We start from the raw sequence: 21497 nt of genomic DNA, 5'->3' as shown, positions 1-21497 counted from the left end.
TCCACCCTCCTCCCTCTCGTCCCCCACCCTCCTCCCTCTCGTCTCTCCCACCCTCCTCCCCCGTCTCTCCCACCCTCCTCCCCCTCCTCACCCTCCTCCCCTCATCTCTCCCACCCTCCTCCCCTCCTCCCCCTCTTCATGAAGTTCTCTCCATCTAATTTACACTTGACACCAAATGGGCAAAAGCTGGTTGAATCAACATTGTTTCCATACCGTTTCAACCAAAACAATCTATGTGATAACGTTGAATCAACATTGTTTCCATACCATTTCAACCAAAACAATCTATGTGATGACGTTGAATCAAAGTGGAAAACTGATTGTATTTTGAAAAAGTCATCAACGTAAAGGCATTTCCTATTTATTTACACAACATTCCACCTAAATCCAATGACATGGTGAAATGTTTTGATTTCATGTTGAATCCACGTTAGTTGACAACTCAACCAAATGTAAATCAAAACTAGATGTTGAACATAGTGCACTACTATATACTGTATATAGCCCATTGTGGTCAAATGTAGTGCACTGTGTAGGGAATAGGGTGCCATTTGGGAGGCAGTCATAGTTATCGGGTTGGCAAAGAAAAGCAGACGTGTCTACTAATCTAGCCGTTTTAGAAATGAGTGTGTGTGTGTGTATGAGTGTGTTCCGACTCCTGGTGCTATGGTGATGTCTCCTCCCTGACTCACACTCTGTATGCCTGGCACAATGCCTATGACCCTGGAGTCACAGTCTGTCTGGAGTCTGGGCCTCACACACACACACTTGACACTGTATACTATCTGGACCACCATGCAACCAGGACCATTAGTATTCCTCTGCTAATGGGGTGTGTGTGTGTGTGTGTGTGTGTGTGTGTGTGTGTGTGTGTGTGTGTGTGTGTTGATCAAGTCCAAATGCAAACCACCGAACCCCAGAATACAAAGAGAGTCTACTATCTGTCTTAGTAAATTACAAATATTGGTCTTTGCCTTTCTGCAGTCGCCTGATAACCAAATAGTCTGCCTCGGACGGTTATGGCGCCATTAACCGTGTGAGAGAGAGAGGCAGGCAGAGAGAGCACAGGTTGGACACGCTTTGGGCCAAGGTAAGTGGCACAGCTACCATTCCCCTTAGCAACCTAGTACAATGGTCATTATATGGAGTTGTACAGTAACTTCAATCCGACTGTCATTTAGCCTCTACGCACGTCGTTGTTGGACATCATTTGACTTTCCTCACTCTTGTTCAGTGGAAATAAGCTTGAAGAAGAAGTCCACTGGGCCTTTTGGTTTTATGCATTTTCTACAGGAGCGTGTGAGCTAAGAGTGATGAAGGGCGTGCTCTTTCTTCAGGATGGTGTCGGAGAAGTGAGAGGTTGCAGTTCAGAATCAGCCGGGAGATGACACGAGCGCTGGTTCATCCCAGAGCTTTCGGATCAGTGCTATCTGGGATCCTTGGAACGTTCCTACCGCCTAAACCATGCAAACCGCGAAAGATAAATGAATTGGGGGGCGTTTCTCGATGATATATTTTTTATGAAAACATGGTTACTCTATGTGGTACGGACTCGAGATATCCGATCTGGGACAACGGTGGAAGTGCGATGGATGGGTGAGCATATCACTTATTATTATGAGCTATTTAAGCCTGTCATTTCGTGCCGGGTGTTGCGACATTTAGGATACAATTCACCAGTGGCTTAGTATCGAGTTTTATTTATATTTTTGTTGGTAGGCTATTCTAAACGAAATCTATACTGAACAAAAATATAAACGCAACATGCAACAATTTCAACGATTTTACGGAGTTACAGTTCATATAAGGAAATCAGTCAATTTAAATACATTCATTAGACCCTAATTCATGGATTTCACATGACTGGGCAGAGGTGCTGTAGAACCAGGCCCAGCCAATCAGAATTAGTTTTCCCCCACAAATGGGCATGATTACAGACATAAATACTCCTCAATTTCATCAGCTGTCAGGGTGCCTGGTCTCAGATGATCATGCAGGTCAAGAAGCCAGATGTGGAGGTCCTGGGCTGGCGTGGTCTACGGTTGCGAGGCTGGTCTGGGGGTACTGCCAATTTATCTAAAACGACGTTGGAGGCGTCTTATGGTAGATAAATTAACATTAAATTATCTTGCAACAGCTCTGGTGGACATTCCTACAGTCAGCATGCCAATTGCATGCTCCTTCAAAATGTAGACATCTGTGGCATTGTGTTTGTGTTTTGTGTGACAAAACTGCACATTTAAGAGTGGCCGAGTATTGTCCCCAGCACAAGGTGCACCTGTGTAATGATCATGCTGATTAATCAGTTTCTTGATATGCCACACCTGTCAGGTGGATGGATTATCTTGGCAAAGGATAAATGCTCACTAACAGAGATGTAAACAAATGTGTGCACAAGATTAGAAAGAAATAAGCTTTTTTGTGGGTATGGAAAAATTCCGGGATCTTTTATTTCAGCTCATGAAACATGGGACCAACACTTTACATGTTACGTTTATATTTTTGTTCAGTATAGATGAATAACACATTGTTTATTGATGGAAGGAAGCAGTAATATGTTGATGAATAGATAACCAAAGACAGGTCCCATTAAAAATAAACATGCACTGTCAAAACTGTCAACAATATCACAGAATATTATTCTATGGTGTTTTATTGGTTAGGTATTTTGTTGTTCTTGGAATGTCATTTAATTTCTTTATTTTAGGAAGAATTAAAAGGGAAATCAGCAGTTGCTACATCAATTTATTTTACTTATAAAGTAATATGTACCAATTGATTCTTGAAGAATATAACCTAACTTATAAATAAATGCCTCATGAGCTTAGTTCAACTGTCGTACCCCATCAGAACCCAAAACATGATTAAAACTATCATTTTGATATCTTGCATGGTCAGTCCTTGCATCCAAAGCTATGTCAGTGAATTTGAGAGTGGTGGCATATCTCCAGACCCATCCCCTCAGCTTTTTACAGAAACGGACGAGGAAAGAGCTTTGTTACTGTTTCTACTGCTGATGGCTGCTTTAAGGTCTGATACTTGAGGGGGAAATGAACAGTGTGCAGTATAAGGCTGAAAGAATCAGTTCACTGCTATTCTGAGAGTAGCTTTACTATGTTCCACTTCCACGGATGTACAGTATCTACAAACAAAGAAACCCTAATACACAATCCTCTCACGGAGACGACAAAACAGGTGCTGCTATTAACAATGGTCAGAACGTGTCTAAATGGAATAGTCATTACTGTGTATTTAGCCTTCAGTGTTCCCTCTTCTACAAAATACCTCTTTCTTTGTTACTAAGTGACGCCAAAAACTATGAGGAACAAAATACAATACATTTGCTACAGATTGATCACGTTGTCAATGGATCCCTAAAGTTCGAGAATAGTGACTCTGACTCCAGGATCAGTGGCTATAGGGCCTGGAGGAGAGCTGATGCTGTAGACAAACAGCAGCAACATAGACAGCAGTGCTTTTGTTCCAACAGTAATGTAGAGGAGGAATGTCCTCCTTTAATGATGAGCTTCCTGTCCTCATAGCCTACCAGTAAACACCCTTTTGTTAGTGTCTACCACATGAGAGAGAGAGAGCGGAAGAGAGGGAGAGAGAGAAAGAGGGCGAGCGAGAGGTAGAAAGCTATAAGCCAGGTAATGAGGGATATAGTGTCAGAATACTTGACGTGTCGGACTTGTTTTGGCACTTCCTGTCAATGACGATGAGAGGGGAAGTAGACAGACAGGAAGAAGGTTGGTGCGAGTTTTGACAGAGTGGGACTCTCTCTCATTTCCTCTATTCAAGGTGCAGGTTACACCATGTGATTGATGGGCTGGTAGAGAGAATATCAGAATATCAATCAAGATATAAACCTTAAATTCAACATTAGTGGTAGAAAGAGTGTGTATGAGAGAGAGGAGTAAACTCGATGTTTGTAAACCAGCCCCGAGTTCTCCACAGGGAGCTGTCCATGGTGCTGATACATTCAATCTCTTCCTCTCCTCTTCTACTCCCAGCTGTTGATTGACATCCACTGCCTCTAATTAGAAAGTGAGAGTGTGGTTGAGTCATGCTGACTGCCTTATTCGCAATGGGACAGGCAGAGAGAGGAGGTAGAGAGCAGGAGGGAGGGAGGCAGGAAGAGAGAAAAATAAAAGGGGGAGAGGACGAGAGAGAGAGAATGAGACAGGCAGGCAGGGAGAGAGCTACAGTAGGTTAAAAGCTTGTTTGATACTGTTTACCAGTTCACTTCAGGCACCGATTTCTTTCTTTCTTTGTGTACAGTGCATGTTATTGTTTGTTTTTTAATCCAACACTTTTCTTTCCCAGGCCACCATTTTCCCAGATGTCTTCGGCCCCCTCCCTCCCATCTGTCATTCTACGAGTGAAGAATGAAGAAGAGGAGAGAATGATAGAGGGGAGAAGACAGGATGGAGGGAGGAGATTAGATCCGGTGCTCCCGTCTCGACCACGGGTATTCTCGGGTTGATAATACAGATGTCGATGTTATTGCTTGAGAATACGCGTAGCCGAGTGGAAGCTATTGCATCGACAATTGACCTATAATCATTCCAACAAAAATACTCTTATTTTTTAATGGACGAGGTAAATTCCCTTTCTATTTTCTTCTCGCTTTATTGAAAACATAGTGTTGGAAAGACAGGACAGATAGGGGAAGGGTCAAAGGGCAGTGGGCCGGATTCAAAGCCACGCCGTCTCTGGCATGCATGCCATGTTAGCGGCTGCTGGACGACACAGGCCACTCACTTCCTATATACATTTTTTCACCTATATAGTACAGTGCCCAATCAACTCTACAAGTGTGTAGAGATAAAGAGGAACCTTGTATTTTCACCTGTGCTGGTCCATGACAACACTACCACCACCCTGTGACTCCCCCCCTCTCTCCCATCACTATTTATATAACCACATGCTACAACTGTGAGTGGAACTTTGACGTCTGCAGCGACAGCTAGAGACGGTAACACATGAAGACATGTTAAGGCTTGCATCACGGTGGCTGACATAACATATCAGCACCAGATACTGTAGCCTGATCTAGGACCAGCTTTCCCTCCCAAGGATAAAACTAACCGTAGATCAGTGTCTAAGTACAACTTTAAGGACTACATTGTGGTGGCTGATATACCATATCAGCACCAGATACTGTAGACTGATCTAGGACCAGCTTTCCCTCCCAAGGATAAAACTAACCGTAGATCAGTGTCTAGTGACAACTTTAAGGACTACATTGCGGTGGCTGACGTTTCAGCTCCAGATAGAAGTTGCCCTTAGGTATAGATCTAGGATCAATTCACCCTCCCCAAATACTAACCTAAACCACTTCTGGTGAAGATGCCCAAATTGACCTGTGTCTAGAGGCAGCTTCACTCTACTCCGACATCCATCTCACCAAGGGATCTGGGGAATATTTTGATAGCCTGGCCCCGGTTAAACTAGACTGAATTCTGCGCTCACAATGAAACACTGTGTTCAGTCTGGTCTACCCAGGCTACTACATTGTCTTGGCTTGGGTGTATTCATTAGTGCACACTGTAACAAAATGTTTTGAGACTAAACTTTTGTAACAAAAACAAGAGTTTCTTATTGGACAAGTTTAGGTATGTCCCTCAATGTTTCAGAGTGTTGGCTTTTGTTTGGTTCATAATAAATACACCCGCTAACTGATGAATGGTTGCAGATTGGCATTCTCTAGTGTTGGGGGAAAATGTATTGAAATACATTTTAGTACATTATTATTGTTGATAATGTATTTCCAATAAATCAACATTAGCTTTCCTTTAATTTTAGTCATTGGCATTGTTTTGTAATAATAATTTAACTTGCAGAGCTTTTCATTACAGTTAATCTCAAAGTGCATAAAAAAGCTCAACTAAATTAAAATTCAGATGGTAGAGATGAACATGGAATGTCTCCATTTGGCTTCTGGTGAAAGGCTGGGAGTTGAGGCCGTTTGGATTGGAAAGGCAGTGTAGCGTCAGCAGACGGGGCATCGATGGTACAGAGACACAAACCGTCCCGGAGCGCTTCATCAGTGCACTACATGTGCGTCTCTGATGGCCAGTTCCTCAATAGGACCCGCTCCTACATTGCCAAACTTGTAGCACCCACCTGGGTGACGCCACGGCAGCTGAAAAGAGCACGAAAAACCACTACATTTTGGCAGTGGTTAGGAACATTCCCAGAGCCTCTTCTGCAATCTCTAGACACAGCATGCAGTACTTGTTGTCATTCTTCCCAACAGATGAAACAAAGCCGTGGCCACATTATTTGGATCCAGACAGCCAGCTATAAGCCAAAAAGGTAGACTTTTTATCCCAATTCTGCAACTCGAGTTAATACCACGAGATGAAAGTGATCAAACGCCGCAAAAATATTTTAGCACAAAGCTACTGTACCTAACACCACTGTACCTAACACCACTGTACCTAACACCATCAACTGTTTCTATGCCCTGTAAACATTCCTTACTAATTTGCATTGTGTTTAAATGCAGCAATTACATGCACATACATTACGCAACCTGTTGATGGTGAATGTGTAAAAGTTACTAAAATAGCAAGTTGTGTGAGCACAGCTCCAGGTGTCTAGAAACAAAATACATGTTACCTTGGAAACGGTTGCCATGGCACCGTTGTGTGGGTTATTGGCAGCCTTGACAACAGAGGCTAGAGTGACACTTGACCTCACATGTTGAATGAGAGGAGAGATTGAGATAGGGATGGAGGGATAGAACAAACTGATAACCACTCATCATCGTGATCATAACTCATTGTCAATATCCACAGCTGAGAACCATGGGTAGCACACAATCACACAAATGCATTGGGGCATACATACACACACGGTGCTCACATCAGAGTTATGACGAGGAAAATGTGAAGGTTTTAGTGGTAAACTGTTTGGCGGTTTCCTCTAGCTAGCCTATTATCAGGAAATGAAACGGCATGTCTCTCCAGTAGAAACATGCTCTATATACTTTAGAGTTTTGCTGGTTAACTCTCAGACCCATCGACACAGACACATTCATTGTGGATGTCAAAATACAACACTTTTTAATTTGTCACATTGAAAATAAAAATCGTTACAATATTACAAAGGGCAACCAATTGCAAATCATTGGCAATTTTCTTATCATTTGAAAAACTAAAATAATCAAATCAATAATACTAATTTGGACCTACTGTTTATGTACCATCCTACCTCTCCCTTTTAGTACATTTTCTCTAACAAAGGAATGGTGCAACATGTCTTCACGGAGATACCGTAACCATTTTCACATTAAGAAAAAGGACCTGGGATATTCATAGAAAATATTTCATAAACCACTTGAGAGTTTAGACTGTTCCAGAAAGCAGGATCAATGACTTAGCCAGCTAACAGTCCCAACAAAATCCAACTTGAAATCGTCATGGTATAATTGACTTGACAACCAACAACAACCCATATTCAAGTTTAGCTTTCTAAATATAAAATAAAGATATATTTAACTGCATATCAAAGTTAGCTGGCTAACTTAACAATCCTGCTTTCTGGTACACCCCACTAGTTTACTCTGCATAAACACACTCAGAGTTACACTGAATATACCCCAATGGAATGACCCAACACTATGGTATTGCTGTACACTGTGGTATTGTGTATCTCTGTACACAGGGGAGAGTAAAAACGAATTGTGATAAAACAAAAACTAACCCAAGAGCAGCAACTAACTGTATAATCCTACCAGTAAGCTAGGAGCCATGACAACTGACCGCTAAAATGAAGTCTGTATGAATTAAAATGGTGAGTAGGGGAATAGGTTGACTTAACCAGAGTCATATATATACCTCTAAGGTCACATCCCAAATGGAACCCTAATTCCCTATATTGTGCACTATTTTCCACCCGAGCCCTACGGGAGCAGGTCAAAAGTAGTGTCCTACATAGGGAATGGGGAGCCATTTGGGCGTAACCTATATAGGGCTCTGGACTGAACTACAGCTACGTGAGACAGTCTCGGTGGACGCCAGGTCACTAGTGTGGGAGATGTGCGGTGAGGTAAAGGTCAGAGGTTGCTTACCAGGCTGACTACATTGTAGGCATCTGCCAGATCTCACAACGTCTGGATAGTTGGTTCACATATCAGCTAACCACATGACACTGCAATGTGATGCCCAACCGCAGTTGATGACGTGGCAACTATTGGTTGATGCAATGCGACGTCTGCAATGTAGTCGGCCTGGAACGGGACCATCATCTTGAGCTGAAGACTGGCAGTGATTGGTGAGAAACAGACGAGCACCACCTCTAAATCAGCTTCCTGTTCCAACGTGAGGTCTTCCACCCCGGTGAGCCTGGGCTACTGATTGGCTGCTTCACAAGCGTCTATCCAATCACTGTACACGTCCACAGGCTCTGACAGATCTTAGAGAGTAAGGTAAGGACGTGTAACTTATATACACACTCAACCTAGAAAATGTTAGCAACAGGAGATTGGAGTAAATGTGACTTGCATGCAACTGTCTAATCATTGGTGTATTTCCATTTGAGCCATTTATCAGATGCTCTTATCCAGAGCAACTTACAGTCTAACTGTGCTGTTAGCATTCCTGATGTTAAAATACCTATACATCCTTTCCTTAGGAAATGACCATTGCTGCAGCCTTAGTGATTACGTATCAACTAGTACGGTTACATGCACACAATAATGCCATTATTGTGGATAGTCAGATTAATATAATAGTTTGATTAAAAACTGCCTATATGCCCACACGTCTTGTCTCAAGAAAATGTCAAATGTTTAATACCCTCAAACACCAAGTTAGTCATACCTCATTTCAAAGTAGGCCATTATCACTGTCAATGGCGAATGGTAATTCTTCACGTTTTACTGGTGAAATGTTCAGACTGCCTGTCAATCATTTGATCTCAATCAGTTTCATGGGAATATGAATTTAGATCTTCTTGAATTACTGTTTTGTGACCAAATGGAAGCAGACGGTGTTAAAATATTAACATTTCTTGTTATTTTGTATCAAAGCGTTGCCTGTGGCGTGCACACTGTTGAGTCTTGGTAACAAATAGGAGGACTACTCAGCTTCAGATAAGAAACGACAGAAGGTGTTTCTGGTGTAACATTACAGGCCTGGTAAAGCAGACTATATGCCATTATATTCGGATCTGCTATGTAAAACACAAATTACACATTGTGATCCTGCGAGACATTGAATGCATTGGTTTGAGGATCATGCGGTGAGCTATGAAACTCTAGTCTGTTAATTTAACTTATACTCCCATGCCCTAATCACAGTCTGCACACATCTATTTTGTAACAATATCTTGAAATAAAATAGAATATATTTGAAAATGATAGTTTCCCAAATGAAAATAGTTTACAAATGCAAACAGGCCATACTTCCGTAGTGACTAGTTCAGTTGTGCTGAATATTTACAGTTGATACACAACATTAGTACTGTTCCAAACTTAAACTTTCCTGTTTGTTTTTAAATAGCCTGTATAGAAATCACGTCGTCTCTGGTGCTGCAAAATGCGCTCAGGTGTTCTCTGCTCTGTTGTGGTATTAACAAAAGACTCTGATCGTCTCCAGTGATGTAAAATGATGTAGAATTTTATGAAATGTTTATAAAAGCCAATTTGGTCTCATACCAAAATAAGAGATTCATGCAGTGCTTTTATTATAATGGATATCTTTTCACCCTCCTTGTCCGTGGAGGTCTGTGAATCCACCACGGTCGGGCTACTTTGTCATGTAATGCTTACAAAGTGAAGAACAGTTTTTATTAAAAAAACTACATATGGGGCGGAAGGTAGCCTCGTGGTTAAAGCGTTGGACTAGTAACCGAAAGGTTGCAAGATCGAATCCCCGAGCTGACAAGGTAAACATCTGTCATTCTGCAGTTTAATATCAAATTATTAGTGTGCATGTGAACATACTGTGATTATGAGAACAATAGCTGTTGTGTGAGTTCAATAGACTTCAAAGGATACAGGTAATGGGGGTTTGGAACTCCTCCAGGCAAACTGTGCATGATATTATCCCAGTATTTCTGGTCCTTTCCCTGTTGGCAATACAAGAAAATCAAAAGTTTAAACAAAGTATTAATAAATAGTTGCATCATTAAAATGTCAGAGCTACAGCCTGAGGTGCAGTACCTCCTAGAGAACTACACTAAAATGTATAACATTACACACAAGTATGTGAATATCCCTTTGAATTAGTAGATGTGGCTATTTCAGCCACACCCGTCACTGACAGGTGTATAAAATTGAGCACACAGCCATGCAATCTCCATAGACAAACAGTGGCAGTAGAATGGCCTTACTGAAGAGCTCAGTGACGTTAAAGATGGCACTGTCATAGGATTCCACCTTTCCAACAAGTCAGTTTGTCTAAATTCTGCCCTGCATGAACTGCCCTGGTCAACTGAAAGTGCTGTTAATGTGAAGTGGAAACATCTAGGAGCAGCAACAGCTCTGCCGCGAAGTGGTAGGTCACACAAGTTCACAGAACGGGACCACAGAGTGCTGTAGCGCGTAAAACTCATCTGTCCTCGGTTGCAACACTCACTACTGAGTTCCAAACTGCCTCTTGAAGCAACGTCAGCACAAGAACTGTTTGTCGGGAGCTTCATGAAATGGGTTTCCATTGCCGAGCAGCCGCACAGAAGCCTAAGAGCACCATGTGCAATGCCAAGTGTCGGCTGGAGTGGTGTAAAGCACGCCGCAATTGGGACTCTGGAGCAGTGGAAACACGTTCTCTGGGGTGATGAATAACACTTCACTGTCTGCAGTCCAACAGGCTAATCTGGGTTTGGTGGATGCCATGAGAAAGCTACCTGCCCCAATGCATAGTGCTAACTGTAAAGTTCGGTGGAAGAGGAATTAATAGCTTGGGGCTGTTTTTCCATGGTTTGTGCTAGGCCCCTTAGTTCTAGTGAAGGGAAATCTTAATGCTACAGAATACAATGACATTCTAGACGATTCTGTGCTTCCAACTTTGTGGCAAAAGGGAAGGCCCTTTCCTGTTTCAGCATGACAATGCCCCCGTGCACAAAGTGAGGTACATACAGAAATGGTTTGTCGACATCCGTGTGGAAGAACTTGACTGGCCTGCACAAAGCCCTGACCTCAACCCCATCGAACACCTTTAGGATGATTTGGAAAGCCGAGCAAGCCAGGTCCCACAGCAATGCTTCAACATCTAGTGGAAAGCCTTTTCAAAAGAGTGTAGGCTGTTTTAGCAGAAAAGGAGTGGACCAACTCCATATTAATGCCCATTGATTTTGGAATGTGATGTTCGACAAGCAGGTGTCCACATACTTATGGTCACGTAGTGTGCTTTTGACCAGGGCACATGCAGGTGTCCACATACTTATGGTCACGTAGTGTGCTTTTGACCAGGGCACATACAGTTCTGGGGCAGCAGTGTAGCCTAGTAGTTAGAGCATTGGACCAGTAACCGAAAGGTTGCAAGTTCAAATCCCCGAGCTGACAAGGTACAAAATCTGTCGTTCTGCCCCTGAACAGGCAGTTAACCCACTGTTCCTAGGCCATCATTGAAAATAAGAATTTGTTCTTAACTGACTTGCCTAGTTAAATAAAGGTAAAATAAATTCCATGTGTTATTACATAGCTTGATGTCGTCACTGTTATTCTACAATGTAGAAAATTGTAAAAAAAAATAAAAGATGCATATATAAACTCAGCAAAAAAAATAAACATTCCTTTTTCAGGACCCTGCCTTTCAAAGGTAATTCGTAAAAATCCAAAATAACTTCACACATCGTCATTGTAAAGGGTTTAAACACTGTTTCCCATGCTTGTTCAATGAACCATAAACAATTAATGAACATGCAGCTGTGGAACAGTCATTAAGACACTAACAGCTTACAGAAGGTAGGCAATTAAGGTCACAGTTATGAAAACTTAGGACACTAAAAGAGGCCTTTCTACTGACTGAAAAACACCAAAAGAAAGATGCCCAGGGTCCCTGCTCATCTGCGTGAAAGTGCCTTAGGCATGCTGCAAGGAGGCATGAGGACTGCAGATGTGGCCAGGGCAATAAATTGCAATGTCTGTACTGTAAGACACCTCAGACAGCGCTACAGGGAGACAGGACAGACAGCTGATCATCCTCACAGTGGCAGACCACGTGTAACAACACCTGCACAGGATCAGTACAGCCGAACATCACACCTGCAGGACAGGTACAGGATGGCAACAACAACTGCCCAAGTTACACCAGGATGCACAATCCCTCCATCAGTGCTCAGACTGTCCGCAATAGGCTGAGAGAGGCTGGACTGAGGGCTTGTAGGCCTGTTGTAAGGCAGGTCCTCACCAGACATCACCGGTAACAATGTTGCCTATGGGCACAAACCCACTGTCGCTGGACCAGACAGGACTGGCAAAAACTACTCTTCAGTGACGAGTCGCGAATTTTGTCTCACCAGGGGTGATGGTCGGATTCACATTTATCATCGAAGGAATGAGCGTTACACACCAAGGCCTGTAATCCGTCATGGTCTGGGGCGGTGTGTCACAGCATCATCTGGTGCAGTCCATGAGGGGGAGATGCACTGCAGTACTTAATGCAGCTGGTGGCCATACCAGATACTGGCTGGACACAATATTCCATTTATGTTGGGCACATGTCGGTGGAACTTGTTCATTTCTCAGAACAAGACTAGACTGATGAGTTTCAGAAGAAAGTTCTTTGTTTCTAGCCATTTTGAGCCTGTAATCAAACCCACAAATACTGATTCTCCAGATACTCAACAAGTCTAAAGAAGGCCGGTTATATTGCTTCTTTAATCAGGACAACAGTTTTCAGCTGTGCTAACATAATTGCAAAAGGTTTTTCCAATGATCAATAAGCCTTTAAAAATTATAAAAACTTGGATTAGCTAACACAACGTGCCATTGGAGTGATGGTTGCTGATAATGGACCTCTGTACACCTATGTAGATATTCTATTAAAAAAATCTGACGTTTACAAAAATCAGACATTAATGTCTACACTGTATTTCTGATCAATTTGATGTTATTTTAAAATGACATTTTTGTGCTTTTCTTTAAAAAACAAGAACATTTCTAAGTGACCCCAAACTTCTGAACGAGAGTATATATACACTTAATATACTGTACTTTGTTACTTACATTTTCACATCACATGACTTTTCGTGATTGCAGAACGGACAGGTGAATTGAGTGTCCAAATTTCCAGTAAGCTTCTTCTTTGGGGGGGGCTTTCTCTTGGACTTGCGGCGACCCATATTAGGTAGTCTTCACGTGTACCGTAACGTTAGCTAGATAGTTGGCTAAACTCTGTGGAGCAAATGTACATCAAAGACAAATAATGCAATTTTGTAACGGAATGGATCGCAGTCGTTCAATCAACTCAACGTTTTGTAAACTGTAAATTAACAATATAATCCTGCTAGCTAGCTAGGTGCATGTAGCTAGCTAGTTTAGCTACAACAACAACAACGTGTGTTGTTGTCATAAACTCAGTCAACTCTCCTACATCTTTCCTTGCCGATGGTTTAGTATCATGAAACCGAATGGTTCGTTATTAATAATGGAAAGAACAACATTATATATAATCAAGCTAGCTTATATTATATATTTTTTCCATTAAACCATGTATTTGTTTAGCTACCTTTCCTAAGACCACACTCCGGCTATTTAGTGAAGATAGCAAGCAATGAGAACCGGAAGTTCTTCTTCTTCTTTAAAGTTACGGCAAACTACACCTATTGGTGTATTGCCGCCACCTAATGTACGGAGTATTGAAACAAAACACACAAACAGTCCCACTCCTCCAGTCACATCCCTACACAGGCTCAGGTGCCTGTGAGGCCGGAGCGTTCACCGACAGGATTCCTTGTATGCCTCTGCGGAAAAGTCACTGAGTCCCCAGAAATGCACAGGCAACTCACAAAGATGCCTATTTTCTCCGATTTCCTCTCCGTTTGTGCTGTGTTGTTGATAACCAAAGTAATAAATGCTATAAAGTCCACCTTAATATGCAAAATGTCATGATCCCCCTGTTAACACGGAACATTTTGTTTCTACTACTACAATTACTTCAACTTCACTCCTTCCACTCGTCTCAATGCCTCCAGATACATTCTGGACAGCCCTTATTCTTGCCACTTCCGTCCCCTTCACCCAAACAGGACACTTCAGAAATTCTGTGTTCACCACCACAATTGCAGCATTTAGGCTCAACTGGCATAGAATACACCTCCCGTCCACATACACTTGACACATGACCAAATAATGTATATTTATCACACTGCATGGGTTTGGGCATGAAGGCTCTTGCAGGAAATCCCATATAACCCAAATACACGTGAGAAGGGAGAGACTTCATTAAAAAAAATAAACCCAATAGAATGGCTGGATGGAGTGGGTTTCTGCAATCCATCTTTCAATGCGGGTCCGTCGTTGTGCACCAACCACTTGACCCAATTCTTCATGTATATCCTTTGCATTTACTTCTAGCGCCACCCCAGAGATAACACCATTGATAACACTCGACGCCACCTCATCCAACGCATCCACACTTTTAATAGACTTCAAACGGACCTCCCAGGAAACAACCTCGAACCAAAACCACAAAATACTCAGAACTAGATTTGGATTTACTAGGTTCCACTACCACTTTACTTATCTTATTTCCTTTTTGCATTCGTCACTGTAATCAAATGATTCTCATCTCCACTCGACACGCCATCTGATTCAAACAGAACATCTGCTTCCGACATTTTTCCTCCTGAGATCGCCTTCAGAACCGGAAGTTAACATGAACAACTGTCGTTGTCTTCTTCTTTGTCTTCTTTAAATTTTATTGGCGAATCGCAACCAACTGATAAGTGCGTACACATACACCAACTGTACAGGTGTGTGAATCCTTTCACGACCTATCTCCACCACTATATTCTCTTAACTAACCCTGCATTTCTAATACAATAAAATGACTCCCTACAAACCTCACTAATCCCATCATCCCCAACCAACCTCTCTGACCCTGTCAAATAACCCCTCTTTCTACATCATACGTTTCACAAAATAATGTAACGACCCTGGGTTTATAAGCGCGGAAATCGACTCTGCCGTTTGAGCATGCTTTTACGTCACAGTCGATAGCGCGCCGGACCTCGGGCGAAGAAGGTCGAGGGTTCAAGACCTGCTCCCTGCTGTTTCATTAAGTTCATTACAATAATAATACATGTTCAACCGCTTTAACAACTGTCCACTGATTGGTGGAAACGTTGCAAATATCCCGCGAGTTTTAAATTGATTGACAGCTCTAGAGCACTGGTCGACGTTCGTCTTCGAAGTCCACTCAACTAAAAGTCCATCGTGAAAACAGATGCTCGACGGTGAAAAAAGTCAAGGTAGCTAAGGTGGTTTAAAATAAGAGTTAATTCTAGCACACAGCATGTATGAACTGAGAAAGTGTGCTTACAAAAATAGCGACTGCATGAAGGTAGCTCAGACTTGCAGAGATAAGATAGCTCGATGGCCCTGACTAATAAACTCATTTAGCTGGCCAACTATCGAAGTTACTATAGCCTCTGCACCCGCCTGCAGTAGTGGTCCATTATTTGCTAGCGTTGTCATTGTCCTTATAAAGCTGGTGAAAACGAGCTCCGTTCACAAGTTAATGGCTATTTTGCATACCCAACAGACCTCAACTATTATTAGCAGTCAATACTTCACCCTCGCTAGGCTAATCCTAACCAAGAGCTGAAAGGCAGGGGAAAAGGTGGGAAGGCCTACTGTCGTAATTTAGCGCTTCCATTCAACATTTTCATGACAACTTCTCCCGCTGCCCACAGATGTCAGTGGTTCAGATGGTGAAGATGGTGGGTCTGGGGGCTGTGGCCCTCACTCTCAGTGTGGAGTGGTTGGGCTGGCTCTTCTGTCGCCTCTGGCCCCGGAAAATATCCACCGGGCCCCTGAAAGAAGTCTTCTTTTTCCCTACAGAGGTCGCCTGCACGGAGCGTCTCTTCACTCCTAACTCACCATTGTAAGTAATAGAATGTGTTCCAAATGGCACCTTTTACCAGGTCCCTGTAGTGGCCCAGTAGTGCATACTAGTGCCCTAGGGTACCACTTGGGATGCCAGTACAGTCAACATTAACTACTCACCATCATATTCATTAATAATATATCTATCCAATGTCTCTAAGAATGTGGCTGTTTTTTGATAGCCTTTCTGTTGATTTGAGATGTTTTGCTATGGGATAGGAATAATGACTCAATGAGTGACCACTATACAGTAGATACACCTTCCACAGTAACTCCTTCTCTCTCCCTTTCCTCTCCCTCTTATCCTCCTCTCCTCTGCCCCCCATCATCCTCCCCTGTCCCCATCATCTTTCCCTCCTCTCGCCCTCTCTCCACCCCCAGCCCCTGCCCCTGTCCTTTACCCCACAACATCAACACCTCCTTCACCCGTCTCCTGGGCCACATCCTGTCTGCCTCCTCCTCCTTGGACCTGTGTGTGTTCGCCTTCACCAACCTGGACCTGAGCCGGGCCGTGCTGGCCCTCCACACCAGGGGCATCCCCATCCGTATCCTCACTGACATGGACTACACCCTCATCACCGGCTCCCAGATAGGGGCCATCCGCAGAGCAGGTAGGCTGATGGCAGAGGCCCAATCCTAAAGCAGTTATTGGAATCTACCACCTAGCTATGTACAATTCCCCCTATCCCCCGACATCACTCATCTGCAAAACAGGTTGGGCCAGGGGTTCCCAAAGTTTTTCACTCAGGCCCCCCTTCCAGCATTGGGGGACATCCCACGCGCCATGTCTATTTCTATGGGAACAAGCACTGTTCATGACACACTGTTCACACCACTCTTGTTGACGGGGAGAAAATGTTTCAGGTTTGTTTGTTTTCTGCAATTATATACATTTTGCCTTCTCTAATATGTATTCATGTAATCTTTGTGTGACTCAAACATTACAACAAAATCTATGGGCTAAAAAACCTAGCTAAAAAATAATATAATAATGATAATGCAGAGTCTGAAGTCACTTGGTCTTATTGATCAATCAATTCAGTCAATAAAGTTACTTCTGGAGAGTTATAACTAGATCCCAGAGTGGTTCCTGGTTCCTGGTTATAGCCTAATCATAATTCATGTGATTTACAATGTGGTTTTATCAAGCTGCTCTGCACTCCAACTTCTTCAGTGTAGTCAGTTACACACTGTCCATGCTCATAATGCATAGATGGTGTTTGCATCTCAAATGGCACCCTATTCCCTATATAGTACACTACTTTTTGGTCGGAACTAGTGTAGGGCTGCAAGATGTGGGCAGAAAAGCTCATTGTGAATAAAACAGGTTTTTAACCAAATACTGTGATTGCTATTTGACATGTGATATAGATCAAACTCTTGGGCGGACTGTTGGAATCATAGAAATAGAATGATTTACATTAAGAAGAAAAGTGGAAAGCAAAATGTTCTTGTTTGGAACAATCGGTTGACTTTATTTGACTTACAGAACAGCATGTGAACTAAGTGAATCTAATGGCGAGGAGGAGGAACTGCACCGCTTGAGTGGCGGGGCGGAGCTTGGTGTGTGTGGGAAGCCGCCGCAAGAGGAGACAAATCACAGAGGCAACTATAAAAACAAACACTACACAAGACTGAGATGCAAAAAATATTGCCTGTGACATGGATCTCTTGAGATGTGGAAATATTTTGATGTGAATTTGATGAATTGGGCAGACCTACTATATAGAGAATAGGAACGCATTCAGAACGCCATTTAGGAGAATAGGAACGCCATTTGGAACGCATTCAGAGGGATGATAGAATATGTTGCAAGCGTGGTCTGGCCCTAGTGGGCTTGCCAGCACAAGCACAGACGAGTCAGAAACCTGTGGGTTTACACATTGAATTTAGACTTGGGAGCACCAATGCAGCTCTGATAAATACATTGAATAGTACATGGTTACATCTGTATTGTGGTTTCAAGTCCCGTGTGCTCAGGCTCTGGTTCGAGTATATTTTAATCATTTGAGGGGCGAGCATCACAAGCAAAGTCATTTTGTATCAATTTACTTCTCCCACGAGAACCATTAGCACAGGCAAATCTGATTGGGCTAGCTGTATCAAAGCCTCTGCCAAAGAAACCAATGGAGCATGGCTTTGTGTCTGTGGTTGCACAACTTTCACCTACACAATGCATAAAAACCACTTGTCTCTAGCTCAACCCGTTCAAAACTAAAGACGTATTTTACCGGAACTACACTGAACAAAAATAGAAACGCATCATGCAACAATTTCAAAGATTTTACTGAGTTACAGTTCATATAAGGAAATCAGTTAACTGAAATTAATTAGGCCCTCATCTATGGATTTCACATGACTGGGAAAACAGATCTGTTGGTCACAGGTACCTTAAAGAAAGGTAGTGGCATAGATGAAATAACATAAAATGTCATTATCTGGTGTGACCACCATTTGCCTCATGCAGTGTGACACATCACCTTCACATAGAGTTGATCAGTCTATTGATTGTGGCCTGTGGAATGTTGTCCCACTTCTCTTCAATGGCTGTGCGAAGTTGCTGGATATTAACGGGAACTGGAATGACCTGTCGTACACGTCGATCCAGAGCATCCCAAACATGCTCAATACGTGACACGTCTGGTGAGTATGCAGGCCATGGAAGAACTGGGAAATTTTCCGTATCCAGGAATTGTGTACAGATCCTTGCGACATTGGGCCGTGCATTATCATGCTGAAACATGAGGTGTTGGTGGGAGATGAATGGCACGAAAATGTGCCTCAGTATCTCTGTGCCTTCAAAGTGCCATCAATAAAATGCAATTGTGTTCGTTATCTGTAGCTTATGACTGTCCATGCCACAACCCCAGCGCCATCATGGGACACTGTTCACAATGTTGACATCAGCAAACCGCTCGCCCACACGACGCCATACAGGCTTTCTGCCATCAGCCCCGTACAGTTGAAACCGGGATTCATCCATGAAGAGCACACTTCTCCAGCGTGCCAGTGGCCATCGAAGGTGAGCATTTGCCCACTGAAGTTGGTTATGATGAGCTTCACAGATGAGCTTCCCTGAAACGGTTTCTGACCATTTTTGAAGAAATTCTTCGGTTGTGCAAACCCACAGTTTCATCAGTTGTCAGGGTGACTAGTCTCAGACGATCCCACAAGTGAAGAAGCTGGATGTGGGGAGTGGGATGTGGGGAGGTCCAGGGCTGGCATAGTTACACTTAGTTTTCTGTTGTCCGGCTGGTTGGACATACTGCCAAATTCTCTAAAACAATGTTAATGGTGGCTTATGGTAGAGAAAGAAACATTACATTCTCTGGCAACAGCTCTGGTGGACATTCCTGCAGTCAGCATGCCAATTGCACGCTCCCTCAACTTGAGACATCTGTGGCATTGTGTTGTGACAAAACGGAACATTTTAGAGTGGCCTTTTATTGTTCTCAGCACAAGGTGCACCTGTGTAATGATTATCATCTTCTTGATATGCCATGCCTGTCAGATGGATGGTTTATCTTAGCAAAGGAGAAGTGCTCACTAACAGGAATGTAAACAAATTTGTGCCAAACATTTTTGGGAAATAAGCTTTTTGTGCCTATGAACAATATCTAGGCTCTTTTATTTCAGCTCACGAAACATGGGACCAACACTTTACATGTTGCGTTTATATTTTTGTTTAGTATACATATTTTATTTCTAGCATGGATTTGCGGGACGCTCTTAAAGGGTTAAATACTTGACTTGGGCAGGAGCTGAGTACTGGTACCTCAAATGTTCTACTGCTTGAGCTCATCCAGAGCAAATTCCCCTTTCCATGGAGAATATATGTTCAAAATTATTGGTATTCCTTGAAGAGGTGGGGTTACAGGTGTTCCCCTTTATAGAATATATGTTCAAAATATTGTGGCGCTCCTCCACCTAAATAGAAACAGTACCGGCATGCAAAATGAGTACCTGAACCTAATTCCAGTCCAAGTCAAGCACTGGGTACACACAAATGAATCATCTTTATTAAGGAACTATGAAAATAGTTCAAATAAACCCTATTTAATTAAAAAAATACAGTTTGGATCAGTTAGATTGAGTTCATTACTACTAAATACATTAACTGGGAAATTTGAGATGTGCTGCAAAATTATTTATGCCATCAAGGTGTGCCACTTTCTTTCTTTTTTAAGAAGAAGAAGAAAAAAAACGTTTGGGAACCACATCCTTAGACAGACATTATGAATGGCACAAGCTGTCTGTCTGTCTCTCTTTCTGTTTCTCTCTATTTGGAATCTGTGAGGTCCAACTCTGTGGGAGGTGTGACTCCAACACAATGCACCACAACTGTGACTGTATTCATAATATAGCATGGCCCCTCTCATCCTGTGTATTCCCCAGGCATCTGTGTGAGGTGTGACTCCGGCGCCGTCCACATGCACCACAAGTTCGCCGTGGTGGACGGCCGGCGCCTAATCACCGGCTCCCTGAACTGGACGCTGACAGCCATCCAGAGCAACAAGGAGAACATCCTGGTCACGGAGGAACCAGACCTAGTCCTGCCCTTCATCACTGAGTTCCAGAGGCTCTGGGATGTCAATGACCCGGCTAGGAGACACCTGTCGTCCATCGCTGAGAAACCTGCTAGTTTAGTACTATAGAGAGACAGAGAAACATGGCTGAAATGTTTGTATGGTCAGTAGCTGGTGGTTACTTTTGGTTTACCAACTGGTACAGTGATTATGTAGAATGTTTTATTATATTTTCCATTTGTGAGAAACCTGCTAGTTTAGTATTATGGATAGAAAGGTGTATGGTCCTTATCTGGGACAAACCTGTCCAAATAAAAACAGTATTTATATAAGTGTAGTGTGGTACATTAGGATTGGGCAGTACTGGTCAAGTACATGATGTATAATTTGGGTAGTTTGCTATCTAGTAGTTTTATATTTTTTTCAATCTCAGATAAACCTGCTCATCCACATTTTATCAGAGAAACCAGCTTTCTTCGTCATGTAGATAGACTGAGAGAAACATGGCTTTCATCTGTAGTTTCCTACTTCAGTAGAAGTAATATATTTTTTGACAGTTCAATCGCTGCTTTAGACTGGTGTGGGGATGATGTAGAATGGGTAGTTTGATATTTTGTACTTGAAAGTTTTTTAATAGTTTTACATTGTTTACATTGAGGTATTTTGTTATTGTACACAATGTTGTATATATTTTAATACAAAGTCATTCGAATTGTTGTTTTTTTGTTTAATGTTATATTGGATAACTAAAAGATAGGAATTTGTTTTGTATGTTAAATGCTATATTTAAAATAAGATTTGATTACAGTATTTAGATAAAGATAGAAATAGTGAGAATACTTAATGTTAACTCAGTCCATCCTATGGCTTATCATTAAGAACCAGACAACTATGCCTAGTCAGAACAA

At 42.5% G+C, this 21497-nt stretch overlaps 2 protein-coding genes across 2 annotated transcripts; one reads left to right on the top strand and one right to left on the bottom strand.

Annotated features, from left to right (window-relative positions):
* Positions 1 to 7047: 7047 nt before the first annotated feature.
* LOC135535884 (transcription elongation factor 1 homolog) lies at positions 7048 to 13784 on the bottom strand. Its single transcript, XM_064962298.1, has 4 exons — positions 13683 to 13784; positions 13181 to 13348; positions 10010 to 10080; positions 7048 to 8424 (listed from the first exon to the last, which is right to left on the bottom strand). The coding sequence occupies exons 2-4, from the start codon at positions 13294 to 13296 to the stop codon at positions 8360 to 8362; spliced, it is 252 nt and encodes an 83-aa protein (XP_064818370.1). The 5' UTR covers positions 13297 to 13348; positions 13683 to 13784; the 3' UTR covers positions 7048 to 8359.
* A 2086-nt stretch (positions 13785 to 15870) lies between these two features.
* Positions 15871 to 21185, top strand: pld6 (phospholipase D family, member 6). Its single transcript, XM_064954555.1, has 3 exons — positions 15871 to 16061; positions 16445 to 16674; positions 20459 to 21185. Exons 1-3 carry the CDS (start codon positions 15871 to 15873, stop codon positions 20716 to 20718), a joined length of 681 nt encoding a protein of 226 aa, XP_064810627.1. The 3' UTR covers positions 20719 to 21185.
* Positions 21186 to 21497: the final 312 nt, after the last annotated feature.

This window comes from Oncorhynchus masou, chromosome 5, assembly GCF_036934945.1.
Source record: "Oncorhynchus masou masou isolate Uvic2021 chromosome 5, UVic_Omas_1.1, whole genome shotgun sequence".
In the NCBI taxonomy this organism is placed as follows: domain Eukaryota; kingdom Metazoa; phylum Chordata; class Actinopteri; order Salmoniformes; family Salmonidae; genus Oncorhynchus; species Oncorhynchus masou.
The sequence above is the reverse complement of the archived record's forward strand: the minus strand, read 5'-3'. Positions and strand labels throughout refer to the sequence as shown.